Source organism: Amia ocellicauda, chromosome 19 (genome assembly GCF_036373705.1).
Source record: "Amia ocellicauda isolate fAmiCal2 chromosome 19, fAmiCal2.hap1, whole genome shotgun sequence".
Classification (NCBI taxonomy): domain Eukaryota; kingdom Metazoa; phylum Chordata; class Actinopteri; order Amiiformes; family Amiidae; genus Amia; species Amia ocellicauda.
The window spans coordinates 23,801,582-23,821,019 of NC_089868.1; the positions used below are offsets into that span (position 1 = coordinate 23,801,582).

The 19,438-nt window shown below is 41.2% G+C and overlaps 2 protein-coding genes across 2 annotated transcripts; one reads left to right on the forward strand and one right to left on the reverse strand.

Annotated features, from left to right (window-relative positions):
• The first annotated feature begins 60 nt into the window (after positions 1–60).
• On the forward strand, positions 61–8,245 carry itgb3bp (integrin subunit beta 3 binding protein). Its single transcript, XM_066692418.1, has 9 exons — positions 61–153; positions 321–366; positions 983–1,109; positions 1,467–1,515; positions 2,186–2,264; positions 2,885–2,972; positions 3,225–3,281; positions 6,578–6,631; positions 6,988–8,245. The coding sequence occupies exons 1-8, from the start codon at positions 140–142 to the stop codon at positions 6,628–6,630; spliced, it is 513 nt and encodes a 170-aa protein (XP_066548515.1). The 5' UTR covers positions 61–139; the 3' UTR covers position 6,631; positions 6,988–8,245.
• Positions 8,170–18,660, reverse strand: alg6 (ALG6 alpha-1,3-glucosyltransferase). The gene is made up of 14 exons (XM_066692417.1): positions 18,456–18,660; positions 18,026–18,110; positions 17,423–17,512; positions 17,093–17,181; positions 16,833–16,915; positions 16,648–16,712; positions 15,948–16,133; positions 14,213–14,348; positions 12,388–12,473; positions 11,515–11,599; positions 11,320–11,390; positions 10,003–10,071; positions 9,257–9,452; positions 8,170–8,636 (listed from the first exon to the last, which is right to left on the reverse strand). The coding sequence occupies exons 1-14, from the start codon at positions 18,535–18,537 to the stop codon at positions 8,436–8,438; spliced, it is 1,524 nt and encodes a 507-aa protein (XP_066548514.1). The 5' UTR covers positions 18,538–18,660; the 3' UTR covers positions 8,170–8,435.
• Positions 18,661–19,438: the final 778 nt, after the last annotated feature.

Genomic DNA, 19,438 nt, shown 5'->3' on the forward strand with positions numbered 1-19,438 from the left:
ATGTTATTCTTTATTGTATTAACTTAATCATTACTCTTTTCGTTTTACACTTCTTGTTATAACTTGACTTCCGGTTTCCGGTGGGAAAACATTGCTGGTTGAAACGCGCCAGTTTCAAGCACACACAACGACGCAGACAATGTCTAAAATACCGTAAGTTTCTCGGCCTTGTTTCTTGTGTCTCGTCTGCTTGTTTCACAGCAACTGCTTTGTTTCTCCGACACTTCAGGAAGACGAGTGGGCATATAAAGCAAAACACTGTATGTGTTGATTCGTGCAAACGGTGATTGTGTGTTTTTTTTCTGCTGTCGTCTGTGTAGAAGGGTTAAACGAGCTCTCCATTTAGAAGAAGTGGAAAAGGAGAATGTAAGTATACAACTTATGCCCATTTTAACCTGATAGCACCTTTATTTAGAAAAACAAACGGCAGTCCGCTTCGTGCCCCAGTCTGGTCTATGGGTAATTGGTAACACTGTCTTGGTCAGAAGTGAACAGGAAAGTAATGGGTTAATGGGTTAAAAACGTGTTTATCGTTTTAAGACGTGCTGCCACCTGATCACCAGACAGAGAGAGATCTTGTATCTGTTCATGCAGTAATTGGTTCACAACCCGGTCCTGCAGGACCCCCTACCCTGCTGGTTTGCTCCAAACGAGCTCTCAATTACTTAATTGAACCCTTAATTGAACAACTAATGTCCTAAATCAGAGCCTTTTAATTATTTTAAACAGTAGTTCAGTTTAGAATTGTATAAATAACCATCTAATCTATTGCACAATTTAAAAAGTCAAATCTAAACAGATTGTTACTTCATTTAAAGTTCAATTAATTAATTAAGAGCTCAGTAGGAACTAAAACCAGCGGAGTAGGGGGCCCTCCAGGACCCCTGCATTACAGTATAATATCCTGACTTTTTAACCAGATCCCCGTCTGTAAACTGTGTTGCATTAGCACTGAGGGTGTTTGGTTTTATTCTGTTGCCAGCTGAAAGATATGACGCCCAAGAAAAAGCAGTGCTTGCCTGGAAGAGTGTTTTCCCCATTAACGGGGACCTGTCAGCTGAGTCCAGCAGCGACTCCCCGAGGCTCTGCTTCTAAGGGGAAGGGACGAGGTTCGCATCTCTGTGTCTATAAGTTGAAGATCTGTTGTCTTTGATTTAAGGAATTGGTATAGATGTTGTACATATTGTCACCCATTTAAATTTTATGGCAACTGCACAATGTATAGCTGTTATCCAGACATAAACCATACATTAGTCAATGTCACATTAATTAGTTACATGTTTCTTTCTTGATGTTGCTTACAGAAATCAATATCCGTTTGTTTTAAAGAACTGTAGTGTCTCGAGTCTTGGACTTGGTAACTCATATTATTTATTGTATTTATCCTATTATAATTAGGCTTTCAGGTATTCTGAGTTGTCATCCTCTCTGCCAGTACAAGTGGTTGACTTTGTATTTTAATTCAGGTTCTTCTGATGTCCCTGAAACGCAGAAAGCTGAGACACCGATGGAAAAGTGAGTATGTCCTTCGTGTGAAAAGATATGATCACAAGTCAATGTGGCGCAGATGGTGCAAGTTATAATCAAACCAAGTATAATTCTGTATAGATGTTATTCATTTAAGATTAAAACGGCATATTTCTGTGAGAATCTGTTATATTACATGTGGTTAAGTGCTGTGCTCTATAGTTTTTTTTGTTTGTTTAGTTTTAAAAGATGCATGCAATTTGGAGTGACAATATATACTTTATTTTCCTCTATCAGTCAACATAAAAAACACAGAAGAGACAGCCTGCCATTACGTCTGATCAGGTTTTAATGACTGGAATCATGGGACGTTGGTTATTTTTTACTGAATGTGTCTCCATTGATTTTCACTTGACGAAATAATTAAATAATTAGATTAGGTTTCTGATAAAATGAGGACATTGTCCGTCTATATGTAAAATATGACTAGAGCCACTCGGATTCAGTGAAAAACAAGCCTTATGTTTGTGAAGCATCTGTAGTTTAAGGGTATCTGTGAACTGAAATTGGAAAATAACACCCGTGGAAAAAGGAAAGGAAGACGGACAGTGGACTCTTTCATTTCCATGCTGACTAATATCAACAGACAACATGATTTGTCTTTGAGTTCATCTTCTGCGGCTACTGCCCTCTGTTCGTTGCTTCTGTTTCTGCGTAGGTTAGCTGCGTTGAGATCCAAAGTGGAGGCGTCGGCGAAAGCTTTTCAGAAAGCCAGGACTCGGCTGGAGCATCTGCTGGTGAGTACAGGGCCTGAAACCAACGCTTTGGTGAATGAGACTCGTTGGCCGGTGGATGGAAAAGTTCACTGAACCCCTCAGACTTGTTACTGGCCAATGTGTCATATGTTGACCGCACACTGAAGACATCGCAGCTTGTGTTAACGTATTCAAAACTGGAATCAAATGGGAGGCCTTGATAAGAACAATGTCAGTAATAAACCATAAACCCACCCGATCGAGGCTGTGACGGCTAACGGGATGACCCGGCCTCGTCCCAATGCAGGCGTTTTCAGTTCCTGGATGTAGGGATGCTAAATCTTGCTAAAGTTACGTCTTACCAGCAGAACTGAAAACAAACTTCTTACCTAACAGGTCTTTAAGTGTCCTCTGATATCTGTTTCACAGCTGCAACTATGTAAAGTAAGCCTAAGTGCAAATGCATGGCGTTCCATAGCCGAAACCATGACTTGTTGTGTCAACGGCTATGTATTTATAAAGCAGATCGTTAGGGATATAGAAAATCAAGATTAAAGTAATGGTTAATTGAGTAAATAAGGAAGCTGAATCGCTTGCCTCTCAGTGGAAATGTCTGAGTGAGAAGGGGAGCAGGGAAGTGATTTAATGTCTCCTGTGTGCAGCCTATAGAGGGCAGCAGTGAACTGGAGACGTTCTTCAGCAGAGGGACGTCTGACCTACAGGCTGAGATCCGCCGACACCGAGAGCTGGGTGAGTTTAGATTACTCTGACATTCCTCCTCCCCGAGATGCACGGATACCAGGGGCCTGATCTCTGTGCATGTGCTTGTGTACATGCGTGTGTCTCGGTATCAGTCTAGACGGTACACATACACTGGAGCGGCTACTCAAATTAGGAAGTGGCTCTGCTGCCGTGTATTTATATGGGACATGTTGCCCTGACTTTTAATGTAGAGAAAAAGCTCAACTTTCATTAACGCTGTATAAACACACTGTCTTCTAGTTGCCCAAGTGGAAAACTGTGTCTTTGAGCACGGAACCCCTCAATCAAGTTGGCAAGGTATGCTCATATTGTGCTCTCTCTTTTTTCCATGCACCTTATGTTATTATTAATGACTAATTTGGAACATAACATGTTTTCAGAAACATAGAAATGTAAATATATATGTATACATTAGTAACACACACACTTAGAAATATTGAACTTATTTTTTCTGTGAGATGTATTGAGACAATGTTACGGGAACTGCTGGGTCCGGTTGATAAGAGACACCACTCTGCCTTTTAACATTGGCGAAGTGCAACAGAATACACGTTTTGTTTTGTTTTCTCCTCCTCTCTCTCTGTCCCTCAATTTCCTTTTTAAAATATTCCCATAATGTGAGACGAGTTGAAAATCATTTACCAGTGTTAGAAATGTAGCTGTATACCAGATGGTTTGTTTTAAAATTAAGTGTTTATATATATATATATATATAATATCTTTTTTTTTTTTTTTTTTTTTTTTCTTCAATTTAAATAACATTCATTAGTTGGTAATCCGAGCACTGAATTTAATCTCTTAAATTGTGTGAAAATGGCCCTAAGAAAACATGAATGTCTGTTTTAAAAGGGATGTTATTTTTAAATTAGGCTCAGCTGATATAATTTCAGTGAAATTTAATTAAACCCCCTGCACAACTTCATCCTATCGTTTAAGTAGGAATACAGAATATGAAATAGTTAATGTCAATGATGCTAGTGTAGTGACTTGCAAAACTTACTCAAATCCTAAATTTGATCATCTTTATTTTTTGGGGGTTTGTTGCTTATCGAATTGCTGATTTCAAAGTGTAATTATAATATTTTATCCAGTGAAATAATATATCAAATTGGTTTGGTTACTTTAATATATTGGTGACCTTGCCTAATCTCCTTCAAAAAACTAAAAACATTTTTGTTCCACTTAATATTTTCAAATCAATATAAACAAACTGATGACCAAAAGTAAAAACATTTTTGTTTTCCTCCTATAAATGTCCTCCTCACTGGAACAGTGATTAATACAATTATTTCTAGCCCACATCATGCCTTCAGCCAAATTATACTTGTGATTCAACCACATAATGGATATTTGTACAAGCTGAATGCGTCGATTGTTGTGAGTTCAGTTTTGTTAGCTTTTTTAGATATGGTCCTCCAAAATTGTTTTAATTAGTTACAGTCAAGAACCTTAAAATGTGCTTTTTGTGGCTAAATCCAGATGGAATGTCACATTGTTATCACATGGTTAAGCATGAAATGTATCTATTTTGCATAAACAACCTACTTAAAACAACAAAAAACAGCGCGTCTCAGTCAATAGCCTGCTTTATTAGGGGACCCGTTTATCATTTTTCCCATTACTTGGAGGGAGAATGGAGCCATTGTTGCCTTGAGACTTGCATTTAGAGTAAACAAATTGTTTTTCGAGGCTGTGTACGGAAACAGTACAGTATCTGTTAAAGCGTGAAATTTGGACAGATAGTTGTAATCCAAATCCTATCATGTCTGAGACGTGCGTTTCCGCAGTGCACAATGTTTGTTTAAAATCCCAGAGTCGAGCTTGAACTTCACTTGCAGAGTCAATCGAGAGCCGGGGCCGTTTTTAGTCCGGGGCGGCTAATTCGCCAGTGAGAGGCCAGGGGTGTAGATGCTGCCGTGGCCTTCAGAGCCGAGTGCATTGAGGACCCTGCTATACCGTTAAAAACTATTATGGGCAGCATAGATTGTGAGGAGCCTTAAAGAAAAACATTATTCTATGTGTTCATGGTGTCTGAAACAACAGTTGTAAAATACTGCATAGCCTACGTCCTTTAAGGCTTAAAGGCAACTATACGAAGGTAGAAATTATAAATGACAATATATATCAACTACTCAAACCTAAATGAACATGTATATACATGTTTTCCTGATCCTATTGTTCTGATATTGTACTGCTGCTACATCTTCTCACCGACACAGCCGTTAATAAATCGAACCGGACAGTTTCACCTCGCAGGGACGTGGCGCACATCGTGTCCGCAAATCCCAGCCCCGGCCTGTCTTGAAGTATGTGCACTGTGTTAAGAAGCACTTAAAGCCGTGCTTTAGGTTAACAAAAGTTTGGTAAGCATTCTCCAGCAGTCACTTCTGTGAGCAATTAGGCTTTTGGTAGATATAAATTACCGGCCCGTCCAGGCATTACAAATATCCAGGTGCCCGGTATGTGCTGATGACAACAAAATTGAAAAGAAAGACTGTAATAATTCTGAGCAAGTTCCTCTGCAGAAGGTATTGATTATTTGTGTGTGGTGAGAGATTTGGAAAATTCAATTAAAGGAGTTGTGCAAAGGTTTCATAAATTCTCCACCTTCGGCCCGTACAGAGACATTGTTATGTGCTAAATCAATGTTGCACTTCACAATATATTTTCTTTGGAGCATAAAAATAAATAACATTTAAACAGTTCTGCTTACTACAGAAACAAATTTTATTTTCTCCGAAGCATTTAGTCATGTGTGGTTACTGACTCATTCACATTTGCCAGCTGTAACAGATTTTATTGCGATTTTTCCATAGGAAAATCCTATATGATATGAATTTTTAGATGACAAAATGAGGGGAAAGGGGACACGTCAGCAGTATAAAAATTGATCAGTTAATGGATAAGAGCATGTAGGGAGAGATTTGTATGGCAGCTTTAATAGGGTCTATTAAAAGAGAGAGTTTTTTAAATGTAATAAAACAAATTGGATTTTTTCGCAGTGGTTTAGTAGAAAATCAAAAACCTACCACATACATCACATTCGATTGAAAGACAAATAATTTACTTTCTTTCGTTTAAATGAATTTTTAATGATGAAAAATATGATCGCAGTTAAAAAACATACTACTTTTAATATGAAAGCACTTAAGAATTTAAAGGGTTTGCAAATAACTTTTTAGATGTCAGGGATAATACACACTCTTTATTGGTATTAATGCTTGTATTTTGATGGCACTGATCTAGGATATTTTATGATGAAATATTTATTCCGGTACTCATTTATGAAAACACAATTTGCTTTACAATTAAATCGAATGTAACAAACTGTATAGTGATTTTTTTTTTCTTCTAATAAACTAGTAATTTATAACATTAAAAATATAATAAATGGTGTCCTGAATAGAAAAATGTATAAAGCTGCAGATCTGAAGAACAAATTACTCCCAAAAATACTATTTCATACTGAGATCTGATCAGCGTTCTTCAAACTGAAAAGCATTTAAGTATCATGTGATGAAACTGTCTCTCTTTTCTGAGAACTGAATTTTAATATTTTAATGACATGCATTTAATTATTAATTCCTCCTCAGATTCTGTTCAGCATGGAAGTTCTTACGAATTCCTGAAATCAATCCTGAATTAAGGTATCCTTAATTTGCTTTCAAAAAGATCTGAAACCCGTCTCCACCAAAGCGATAATTTTGTTGTCCCCCTCGGGTTCATATTGCGTCTCACCCCTTTTTTACGATGCTGATTTACATACTGCTATAGAACTAGATCTGTGGGAAACAAAATGATTTTGTAGCAGTGTTTGTGCTTTGTTTATAAATAAACAAATGAAAGCCACTTCTTTTGAAAATCACAAGACAAATAGTTTGATCAGAAATGATGACGCTGGATTTTGTGCAGCTTTTGTGTGTAATTTGAAGGCAGTTCTTACTGTCTAAAAACAAAACTGAATTGTTTTTGAGTACCTTTTTCCTCCTTTTCCTTCTTGAAGGTCTGCAGAAGAAGCAAATTCAAGCCCTGCCTTTCAACACCAAGGATTGAGGTCTAATTTATAATGATTATGAATTATGTGCAGTAGGTTTGTGGGCAAAACCTTATGAAATCTGTCCCAATTTTACCAGCTCGGGTCATAAAGACGATGGTGATATATTTAGACTGAGGGGACGCACTCTGTGCCCCAGTGGACTTCTGTCACAGTGTCAAGGATGGTTTTTAAAACTGCGCGCCGCACAAAAATCATGTTTTTTCACTGAGGACGACGCACAAACCAGAGGGATGCAAACGGCACAAAGCCACTGCACCGCCTATAAGTTAAAATCTTTTCTTGGCAGCGCTCGTTGGGTGCAGCCGCCGACCTATGCAACAGCTGGTCCGGCACAGAAACATTTCCTATTTGTGCCCAAGGTGGATCATATAACTCTCACTTTATCACCCTTTGGAGGCCGTGTGAAGGACAAAGCAGATACGCCCATAAAGAAAACTAATGTTTTGATATAGCGGGACTGGGGGGCGAAGGAGAACTCTGCCTCGACAGCCCCGGTGAAAGTGACCGGTTACTGGACACCGGGCTTGTTCCCTGCGGCCAACAATAACCCCTCACCACACTTTATAATTGAAAGGGGAGCTTCCTCGGGTCGTCCCTCTCTCCGCACCGCCGGTTCTGTCATCCGGTTGCCATCCCACAAATGCCGTTTTCCAAAGCAGCGGAGGACACACAACCCACCCACCCCCCCACTGCGTTTCTGTTCTAAAACCCGGATAACTGGAGGGCTAAAGCAGATGAGAGTACATAGCCTCCTCCGTGACCCGATAACATTTATAGTCGTAATGGATTTTTTTTAATGCCGGTCGTTAACGCGCCGGAAAAATGATTGCTTGTACTTTTACTCTGGTATTTCAGCTTTACGGCGTGTTCTGATAAGCAAAGCGTGCACGAGGCCGTGTGTTTTATTGTTGTTCACCTGTCGCGTGTTGGGTTGTTAATGTATTTTGCGTGTGAATGATCCACCCTATTTTATTTGTACTTTGGATGTATTCATTGATGTTGGATCGACAGTAGGAAGAAAGCCACTGGTTGGGTCGAGATCTATAATCATGCAAACCGTTCATTTCGATGAATACTCTGTGGATAACAGTGGATTTTTAAGATGAAATAATGCTTTTTCCAACACAGTCCCGAGGAAGAGGTTTTTATTTGTAAATTAAATGAAAATTAATGTCATTTGTACAAAATAAAGAACATTACACAATTTCTGCGCGATTGCTCCACTACATCTCCTTGAATCCTGTAGCCCTTTTTTTTCCACTTTTGGTCACTTTTGCTCCAGTCACTTTTGAAAAGGATTAAATCTCGCTGAATCCAGGCCCAGCTCATTCAAGGCACCGAGCTCGAAAGCTGGGTCAGTCTGCGGTCTGTCGCCTCCGGAACACCTCCAGACCTCAGTTTGTTTTCTTCTGGCTCTTGGGGCTGGGCGCCGGCTCCATCAGGTGGACGGCGTTGAAGTAAATCAGAAACCCCAGCAGGTGGACGTAGGAGCCGAGAGACACCATCACGGGAAACAAATCAGGCAGCCTGGCCGGAGGGCTGAGCGCCGCACTCATAAAACTCAAGACCGCCATGGAGAGCAGAGAGAGTGTGAACTGTAAAACAAGATAATGTGCCCGGGAAGTTAGAACATCACCAGAACGTTTGTAAGCTCCCCATAACCAACATTTGTTTTAGCCGGGGGGGGGGGGGGATGGGACCGTCCGATTGGCATTAACATGTCTATTTAGGAACAACGTACGGAGCGCCATCCAAACAGTTTTACTCGGCCACATGTGAAACACTAGACGCACTGCCTGGTCTCCAAATTTATGCCCCTTGAGTAAATAAATATATCCAGGCAGACCTGTGTTAATGACCATCACTATATAAAGACCACCTCTCCGAGATTCTGGTGGTCTGGTCTCTGGGCAAAATGCAGCACGTCCCTCCGATATTGTGCGTTTAATTTCAAAGGGTCTGATCAACAATGACAACAACAACCCACAAATATGACAAGTGACAATTAATCAGCAGAGACGCTCTATGATTTTAAATTCTACATCTCTTGAAGCCGTGTGTCCGTCCAATATTGCATGAAAACAAACCACCAATCAGTATCCTCTCATTACAAGTATGATCAATAAAACAAAAAGACTGCTCTGTTAGAAGAACTAGCACAGTTGGGGACGGTTATATTTAAAAATGTAAATTCCATAATAGAACTGTTACTTACCCCCCACTTGGCGAGTAACGAAGCGTTCAGCCGCGGGACGCATCTCCTCACAAGACGGAACAGCGGCTTCAGCTTCACGTCGTCCTCGGATGTGCGTCCCGGCGCGGACAACAGAGAGGTGCTGATCAAGAGGAAGGCCAGGGATGTGACAACGTATGGCAAGAGCAGGCCATCCTTAATGAGCAGAGGCAGCATGCTGTGAAGGAAACCAACAGTGGCACAAAAAATGTAGCCAGGATATGTAAGCAGATGGGCAGCATCGTGAATAATGGAGAGAAAACAATCAGGGGTTCTTGATCATTACTGGGCTTTCGTTGGTTTAATGTAAATGCCTATTCAAAAATAATTTCACACTAAAAACTACATTACATGAATTTGGGAAGTGAAAACAATCTCTGAACTTGAGCCGCTGTGAGGAAAACGCAGTCAATAAGCGTCTGAGGTCATGCGTTCGGATTCGCCGCGGTGCTTGGCGTCCCGCGAAGAGTTATGTTAACTATGGCACATAATCCCCCTCGATCCCTACACTAACCATGCACTGAACAATTAGACGAGAAGGAAGAATTTGTTAACAGCTGACAGTAGTAATGCATGTTTGAACTGAGCGAGTTAAGTGTGGCGAAGATCTATCGAATACAAGCAACTTATTGTGTCAAATTGTTTTTGTTTTTATGCAAAGAAATACTGTACACATACACACGTCACTTTAATAACATGTTCAGAAAACCACTTTACAAAAGCCTTACCTGAATGTTGTGACTTGTAAAAACCAGGCTGACATGAAGGGAAGCTCGGATATAAGCAAACAAACAGGCCTACAGAAAAGCACAACAATGTTTGTGTAAATGAAAAGTGTATTCATTCAAATGAGCAGCACAGACTCTAAACACCTATCAATTCCTGTGTAAAATACCAATAATACACAGGGAAAAAATAACTGGATACCACGAAATCCGGTTTCCTTTGCTAACTGCATGATTAAAAATATATAACCATTATAGCTCAAGGCCGAGCTATTCCTATCAAGATTAAAATATGTATTTTACTGACAGGGTTGCATGCTTCAGTGAGCCAGGTTCCATATTACACTGATCAAGTAATTATAGGTCCCACTTCGCTGATCTAGTTACACCCATTCCAGCAGACTCATAATTGATCCTATTCAAACAACATACTTGCTGCTGAGGAGCATTCTTTCCTAATCCAGGAACACGCATTACTGATTGATTTTTAAACAGGTGCAAGATATAACTCAGGAGTTAATAAAGCAACAATCTGGATAATCTAGATTAATAGATCAGGAAAATCTGTAACCAAATCCGTGCCGTAAAAATCGACGCATACAGCTGCTCGCCCTCATTATTTACAGTGTGGTAAATAATTACGGACTCGGCCGAGCTGACCCCCTCCCCCGCCGCTTGGTCACGGAGAGGAGGAAGCTCTTCCCTACGGAGGGAAACAGCTGTTTTGTGGAAGTGAAGTGAAGCTGGGTCCTCCACAGCTTCCTGTCTGCCTCAATAGCACAGAGGTCAAAGTGTGTGCATGGCAGAGGCCCGGCAGCTCATTGGCTGGAGCTCTGTGGTAATGCCACACGAGCTGGCATTCCCTGGATGGGTTACTGAAAACTGTTCATGTCCCGAAATGTGTTCAGACATCCTCCAAATGAACTCGGAGATCAAAGCCTTCATCTGTTTATTTTTTTAGATGTAGCTATATGTCCCTTGGCAATCGATTTACATAATTTACTACAGTTAAACTGGGCCAGCAATGGCTTAAAAAGCTTAAAATTATATTCGTTGGGTAAAATCGGCTCTTCATTTTTAGTTTTCTCTCTGGTCTTCCTGCCTTTAAGACCGTAATGAACTTTCATTACACAATCTTCAGTTGTTTTTATTATACAGATATATTCAGTGCCTGTTGCACAAAGCATCGATAATATGCAGAGCTGCAAAACGCTATAATGAATAGAAGATTTATACGTTTTAATTGTGCAACTGCATGGACTGAAACTCTGGCCTGGTTAAAACCGAAGGCCCTAAAGGGACAGAAACCTCTCCACTTACATGGCAGCCAGCAGAATGGACTTTTCATGGACTTGAAAGGAGAAGAGGAAGAAAGCCAGGGAGCAGTTGACCTACAAAGAAAAATAAATGGAGTTTCTCTGTCAAGGCACTGATCGTACGCACAGTAGACAACTGGTGTGTGAGTTTAGGAGACCGGCACAGTTAAAATAAAAATTAAACCACATAAAAACTCACTAAGGCCAGTTTGAATCCCCTGAACGTCGGTTGCATTAACAATTTCATGGAGGACGGTAGAAGGAACAGGAGAGTCGCTGCGAAACTGAAAAAGAAAGCAGTTGTGACCCGACCTCAGCGATGGCCAGTCCTGATGCACAGCAGTACGGGGGGGGGCTGACTGTATTCAGGCATAATATTAATTAATTTCTGTGTAACCCTGTCAATGTTGCTCCAGGAATCATATGCCAAAGAGCCTAAAAATACGAAGACTACGCTACGCAAAAGGCTTCAATTAAGTAATTGAGAGCTCAGTTGGAACAAAAAACAGCAGGATAGGGGCCCCTCCAGGACCAGGGTTGGGTCCCCCCCTGTATGATGCCTTCCTCTTACACCTCTGCATCCTCTTCACAAAGAGCTAATGTTTTTCCCACATTTTTACTAGGTGGCCGTAAACTGATCCCACTAAATCCTCGGCATTAACAGTCTTAGCAAAACCGTTCTATTGTGGACGCCGAGGATCTCTAAATTTAGACCCCCCAACCCACCGCGATTTAAACATTAACCAAGAAGGCAGACCCGTATAGCCCCCACTCTGCGGCATACAGGATGCGTAGACCGCCGCGGCCCCCCCGAACGGGAGAGAGTTACCACTTCAGCTAAACAACCCAAATGCCTGAGATATTTTTCTTTTAATTCTGAATCACTTTACCAGATTTAAAATAGCTGTTAAAGTGTCCCCACCAGCTGCTGGGCAGTCACCACGATCTCCTCTCAGCTGTCATTACATATTAGACTTTTTACACTCCCCCCCCACCCCCCATCCTGTTCACTTTCTGACTGTCTTACGTTGAAGTTATTTAACAGAGGATGAGAGTGAAAAGACAGCATTACCTGAGCCGTAGCTGCGTCTCGGGGGACAGCAGGTTTTTAATCTTTATCAGGATGCTCAGACTGCACCACGTGTTGGCAACCTTGTCCTAAATGCACAAATACATACAAACAAAACAAATAAATTCACACTTCAGACGCCAAAAACGGTGTTCTCGACCAATGCTTGTTTTTTTCCAGCCTACACATGTTTAAATATGAACTCAAATGTAACTTGAGTTAAAAAAAAATATCCAAAAAAAACCTTCTGGATTCTATTACCAGAGAAAGTAATTAATTACTTAAACATGCACAACGCAGCGTGCTATTTTAAAAGTTATTTTCATAGGCCTGAGCAGGGGTAGCATGTCTGTGTGATCATTTCCACCATGAATATGCAATGAAAATACCAGAGGCATTCCTTGCTTCTGCTTTACAGGAGGGACACTGAGGAATCCCGACCGCCATAAATCTCCCCGCCGAGAGAATGCGAGAGATGTCAAGAAAGTTACGCGCTTATTTGTAAACTTAAAGGACACCAGGCTAAACATATCGGGCCTAATCAGATTAGCCCTATTTCCGCACGCCAGAAATACACCCTGGAAGCAGACCGTCCAGCAAAACAATATTGCGGGGGGATCTGACACCCAATCCAGCCTCAAAGATCAACCGGTCGGGCGGCGATTCCAAAACACGAGCCTTTTCAGCCCTTCTTTGGTGCTGGTCGGACCAAGAAGTGGTTTAGAGGGGGCTCGGAGACTTTGGCAGTTGTGCGTGGATCAAATTTGATATTAAACCAGCAGCCTTGGCCATCGAGGACACCCTGATACTGTACACTCGTCTTAAACACAGCTGTCCAAACCACAGCTGTGTGAGCATTATGGCCCGCAGGCGAGCGCACCAACCGCTAAGCCCATCTTCTGCAGCAGCCAGCTCCGAATAACAACAGCAAGAATGCTCCTCGGATCTGCTGAGCGGGACACATAAAAACTGGGCTCGGCCACGCTGGGGCAAATGTGGGATCAGCTCACCTACGGGCCGGGGAGGAATTCAACAGCCCTTGAATGTCCTCTTCGGTATAAACTTACCGCGCCCTGCTTACGTGCACAATTTCACGATTAGTTCAGTCCGGCATCCTCTCGCTCCAGTCCCCGTATAAAATCGTTCTCGCCCCGTCTTTTATATTTATATCTTTTCATAAATAAATAAAGACTTACACTGTCATCTGCCGACTATTTTCAATTAGTTAGCAGTCGTAAAAACTGGTGTCCTCAGCCGATCCTACGGGGTTTGTTGTGCCTGGGGATTCTCGCTGGGCCACAGAGTGGAGCGTCGTTTATTTATGATAATTATTTTGCCTTTTTGTATCTCTCAACATCTAGTTGACACTCCTTTTATTCCATCATTGTCCCGTGCGCTTCACATCTTCTCACACACGGACATTGCTCGGATGCATCGTTTCCTGAGGTCAGCGGGGTTTTCAAGGACAGGTAGCGCTGCCAAAGTTTTTAAATCATTTTTAAAAGACCCTCGCAGTGCGGCCCTGGCAACAAACAACACGGCCCAGACACAGTCTCCCCGAAGTGCTGAAATGCCCGGGCAATAAATAAGACATTTATATATATGACCAGAAGCTGACGTGCAACATATCTACTGACCTTTTTATTCCACGGCCTTTTATTTAGTGTCAAATTATATCCATTTATGTAAGACCGGAGGAAAAAGATCATAAATCAGTCAGCAGATGTTCTCACGGTTCACATTTGAATGATTGTTTGAACCCATAAAGATAAGAGAGAAGGATGATCTGAGGGAAAAAAAAAAGAGACAAAACGAAGCGTGGCCTCACCTCGAACAGCCCCCTGTCCACGGGGAAGAGACGGCGGAGGACTTGCACGATCTGCTGGGGGTCCGAGAGGAAGGGCAGCCAGCAGAGAGCAAAGGAGCCCACCACGGTCACTGCGATCTTCAGCAGCCGGAGGAACCTGCGGCGAAAACAAACTGCACTTTAGGACACAGGTCACTTCCACGTCAGCCGCCCACTGCAGGCACCGGTCTAGTTGTGCCATTTGTGCCAGTTCATATTGACATTTCCTCAAAGAATGATCTTAAATCAATTCATTTTCTTTGTTCGCATTTTTGTTGCTGTTCATTCGAGACACAAAAGCAGGAAATTACTCACAGCAGGTAGTTGGAAAGCGTTTTCACACTGCTTCACATCCAATGTTTGTTTTTTTGTCATACAAGCATCACATGCCAATTCTGTCTGTTTTATGTACTGTACGGCACTACTATTGTACAAAAATATATTCTTCCGGAATTAAAAAAAGGTCCGACACATAACATTTATCAAATTAAAGCTGCAGATAATTTTAAGAACACTGCACTTGTTTTGCACACATTTTTTATTTTTTTTTGGTAATACCAATATGACAAATACTTCTATTGGCCTAATTGAATCAACCTTAACCTATGCTCAGGGTAACATCTTGTGGTAACCGCTGCATAATGCACATCTGTGTTAAACAGCTGGGTTGAAAACAAATCAATTGAATTGGAATCAAGCAGAATCACCGATTATATCAACACATTAGGGCTTGAAGCATGTCTTTTAGCTCTCAAACAGTTTGCTGGGATGAATTTAATCACTGTTTTAAACGAGCGCGTTACAGGGGTCTCTGCTCGCGTTCTCGTGGAGTAAGGCGTCCCAACGAGAATAGCTGGAGAACTTCTGCATAGCTAGTGTGTCATCTGCACATTTCTGCAGCAAGCAACCTAATCCACTCGTGCATTTGCCACCAAATGCCCTTGGTACATTGTTACTAAATCAACAAATGTGAGGACATTAATAACGGCATCAATTTCAACTGCTTAAAGAATATTTGCCTTGGACACAACTTACATATGCATTTTAAAATGTTTTCTTTATGTTTATATATATATATGTGTGTGTACGTGTATTTTTCCGTTTACTTGACAAGCAGTTGCAATCAATCTTTATTCTGCATTCATTTACTACAGGAGTAGTTCAATGGACAGACTATTCTACTTCATACTGAGGACATACAAATACCTTTCCAATGACAATTTTCTAACCAAAAATCACAATCTCACAGCTGCTTTAGTCTAACGGGTTAAATACATTGTATATATTTTAAGGCTCAAGTCGTTTGAAGTCACTCGTCCCACAGACACACCGAAGTCATCTGCAATGATGGTTTCGAATAATTAGGTGGCACTACAGTGTGATATAGTGTGAAAGCATGATTACACGCCGGCCTCTTTTGCGGGAGAACTCGAGTAATGAATCTGCCCGGGGGGTATTGATCTCTCTGATGAACTGAGCAACTGGGTACAATTTAGGTGCTGCAAATTACAGAAATGGGTTTAAATATATGAGAATGACATGCATGCTGGTTAGTGTCTGAGTACAGGACGTGTAAACTATAGGTAAACACAGACCTAATGAGTATTTTATTTAAAGGAGCAGCCTCATCTCCTTTGCTCACTGGCTCCAAACAACCTGTCCTAGATAACAATAAAAACAAATTCACCCTCAGTGCCCCTACACAACCCCCACTTACCCCCCGGCTCCCAGGCCCTGCTTCAGACACTTCCCCAGGAGGAAGCAGAAGAACGGCAGGGAGTGGTAGAGCTCCATTTGCTTGTAGTTCAGAGCCAAGCAGAAGGCCAGAGAGCCGACCACGTCCCAGCCGAGCCCCAGAGCCAGCACCGCCCAAAGCGCCAGGCCCAGGCTCACACAGTTATATGTGTTTCGGTGTTAAGGAAATAATCAACATCAAAATGAATTCTAACTTCATTTGACAGGTGTCCGCAGCTAATTTCTTATTACTTTTATGTGTGAATCCATTACCGTGTATAAAATATAGCTGCTCTTGAAGGAAGACCGAGTTGACTCTTCTTCTTCTGACCTTGAAATTCAAAACCAAATAGTTGACTTAATGGAGGCAAGAAGACCGGCAAACCGAAAAGTTATGAGGTAAGAATTTGTGTTACGGTTTAGTGGGTGGATAAAAGTTATATTTTCATCTGTGCCTAATATGAGATGCACAGCATAGTCCTATGGATGGGAATTGCAACTCTTTCCATGCTCACTCACTTTAAAAATATAAACTTTAAAACTATACATTTTATTTTATTTTTTTGCGTTTTTATGGTCTTAAAGTTAATCTAACAACTGAAAACACTTCTGAGGGTCTCGGTTCACTTTGGAGAAGCGAAAACGGCGTCAGAGCGCACCCACTCACAACGGGCAAAGGATACTGAAAGTGTCCGTAGTCGATAAGAATGAGTCCTGGATAGAGCAGGATGCACAGCATGGTTGCAACCTAAAAACAAGAACAACACAAGTCTGGGATGAGTGTTTTTATATGTAAATGAAGTTTAATAGGTTCAAATTAATGAATGATGTTTTGTGGAAATCTTACATTATTTTCTACCGGTCATACCTTCTTTCTTGCAGACCCCTCACTCAGATATAAACAGTACAGGATGACGGCAGGAATGTAAATCACAATATCTGCAACAAGAACTAAAACACACAAGTAGTTACTTCACCACCACTACTTTATACCCCAGATGGGTCAAGTGGTTTCTTACCCTAATCTAGTCACCTACTTTCTGTACCATTATACACTCAATTTGATATTGCAGGTACACAAGTGTTCAGTTTAGGAGGAAGTCTAAGGTTCAGGTGAATGAAACCTACCTGTGGCTCGCATGTACAGTTTGTGTTTGATGCTCTCGTGGCCGCGAGAGGTGTGGAGGGCGACCCAGTCTGGATTTATCCGCTGAGCCCTGTGGACAGACAGCAGGGGGAAGAGATGAGGAGCAAAGCAAAGGCTGAAGCTCACGGCGCGAAGTGGCACCTTTGACCAGAGTGAAATTTCCGGCAAAGCAAATTAAATCCATATTAACTTGGAAACCAAATAGACAATGCTTCTTAAAACAAATACTGCGTCTGAAAGCACCTGCAGTACAGATCCCTCATCTCTTCCTATTCTGTCAACTCCTATTCTTCACAGGAGGTGAGACTTACACGTGAGCGCACAGCAGACTGTGGTAGGCTGTCAGAGGAGGGTAGTCCAGACCCCAGTACAGTAAGTTGTTGTCACTGGTATTGAAGTACCTGATTGAAAAAACAAAACAAAAACAGATATATAGATAAAAGCATATATATTTATAGATTTTTGTTTACTTGATATATTTGATGTAGGAGACCCCTATTACATTCACCATTCTAATTAGTAATTACTTTTTTCCTTTATATACATATGTATGTTCTATATTCAATAAGATGCATGCCGGCTGTGTAGTTGATTGTGGTGGTCCGACATACATATAGCCTAATCTTAAAGCATGTAACTTCTACGAGTTACTGTAAAGAAAGACTAGAGGAGAGCATTGAGACAATGAAACTGTGGCTCAGATCTGTGATGCACTTTGCCCCTGAAGCTAGTAACACTCCTGAGATATTAATCTTAAAAACTATGCATATATATATATATATATATATATATATATATATATATGTATTTGTATTTGTGTAAAAGAACCGTCTGGTTAATGGGGGTTGGCTGAACACTTTCTCGTGTGTTTATTTCTATGTTCAGTTTGCTGGTGATATTCAGGAACTACAAACCATTCCTGGACAGGCAGGTTATAGGTAACTTCTTGCCAGTGTCTCTGGGCTTCATAATCTCCAAACATGGGTCCTTTCCCCGCACCTAAAACAAACATAAAAGTCCCCCCACCCAATAAAGTCACACAAACATATGTTCAAATACAGTAAATAAAGTGCAACAAGACAGTGCACACACTTTTAATGCACTTTTAAGTCAGAGAGATTATTTTGTGTTTGAACCTGTTTGTAATTGTGTTTTTGACATCTATGGAGCAAAGATGCATGATCTGTTCAGGCGACACCTTACTGGGTCTATGAGATGTAACTACTGTGAATTAAAACTCAATTGAATTAAAAGCATGCAATTATCGTTCCGTGCAGGTTAATGGCAGTGGCTGGAAAGGGGGGAATTAAGAAGCATCTCGGCCTGAGCTTAGTTTATTACAACCTGAATAGGAGCTCAAAGAGACCGCCCATCTCGCCGTGAGACCCAGCAAAACACACAGCGACGCCAGACTGCAGGGCTCCATGTTCCGGCTCGGTTCGGTGCTTTAACGGGACAGTATTTCACACGGGAGTCTGCATGTCGAGGGGCCGCTCATGATGCCATCGCCGTCTCTTTCTTCCACTCACTTCCGCAATGTCCACGTCAGCGCTGGCGACTCGGCCTGCTGTTCCGCGGCGCCGGGTTATGACGTCACGGGGCCGCGCACGCCGGCGGTGCTTTACCTGCGGAGGTGCGTCGCCAGTTAGAAACGTGTTTAATTTGAATTTCAGTGCAATGTTTTCCTTGCGTTGAGTTTGTGACAATGTATTCATGTGTGTGTGTGTGTGTGTTTTTAACGTGCTCTACGCATTTTTGCAGCTTCTTCCATTGCACACCAAACGTTAAAGGTACAGTCTCTAATATATCTATATATATTTATTTTATTATTGCCAATAATACTATTGCAATTTTGAAAATGATTCTTCCCATTCTGTAAAAGAACCAAAAAAGAAACACTAGTTCAATACCCTTTGAAATAGCTCCATCTCTCTATATACAATATAATATGATATAAATGTTCTACAAAGCACTTTAAAATACCTATCATGTTTTATATCCCCACAGCCCAGATTACCTGGTTTAATTGCGTCGTTTTACACTGTTTTAAGCTGTTTTAGACCCTGTGGAAGTTCACTGTTCTCTATTCTCGTTTCTCTTTAGGACACCCAAGAAGACTGGCGTGAATTGATTGCAAAAACAGGTAGGTGGGTCAATGGCTTTTCAATATGACTGTCCACAAACCACAGCGCCACACACAAAGACATTCATCCCATCACCCTTTCATAGATGATTTTAAATAATAATAATAATAATAATAATAATAATAATAATGTTTAGGGTTGAGGTTTAGTGGTCATTAGAATTGAAACACTACAGCATTTTAA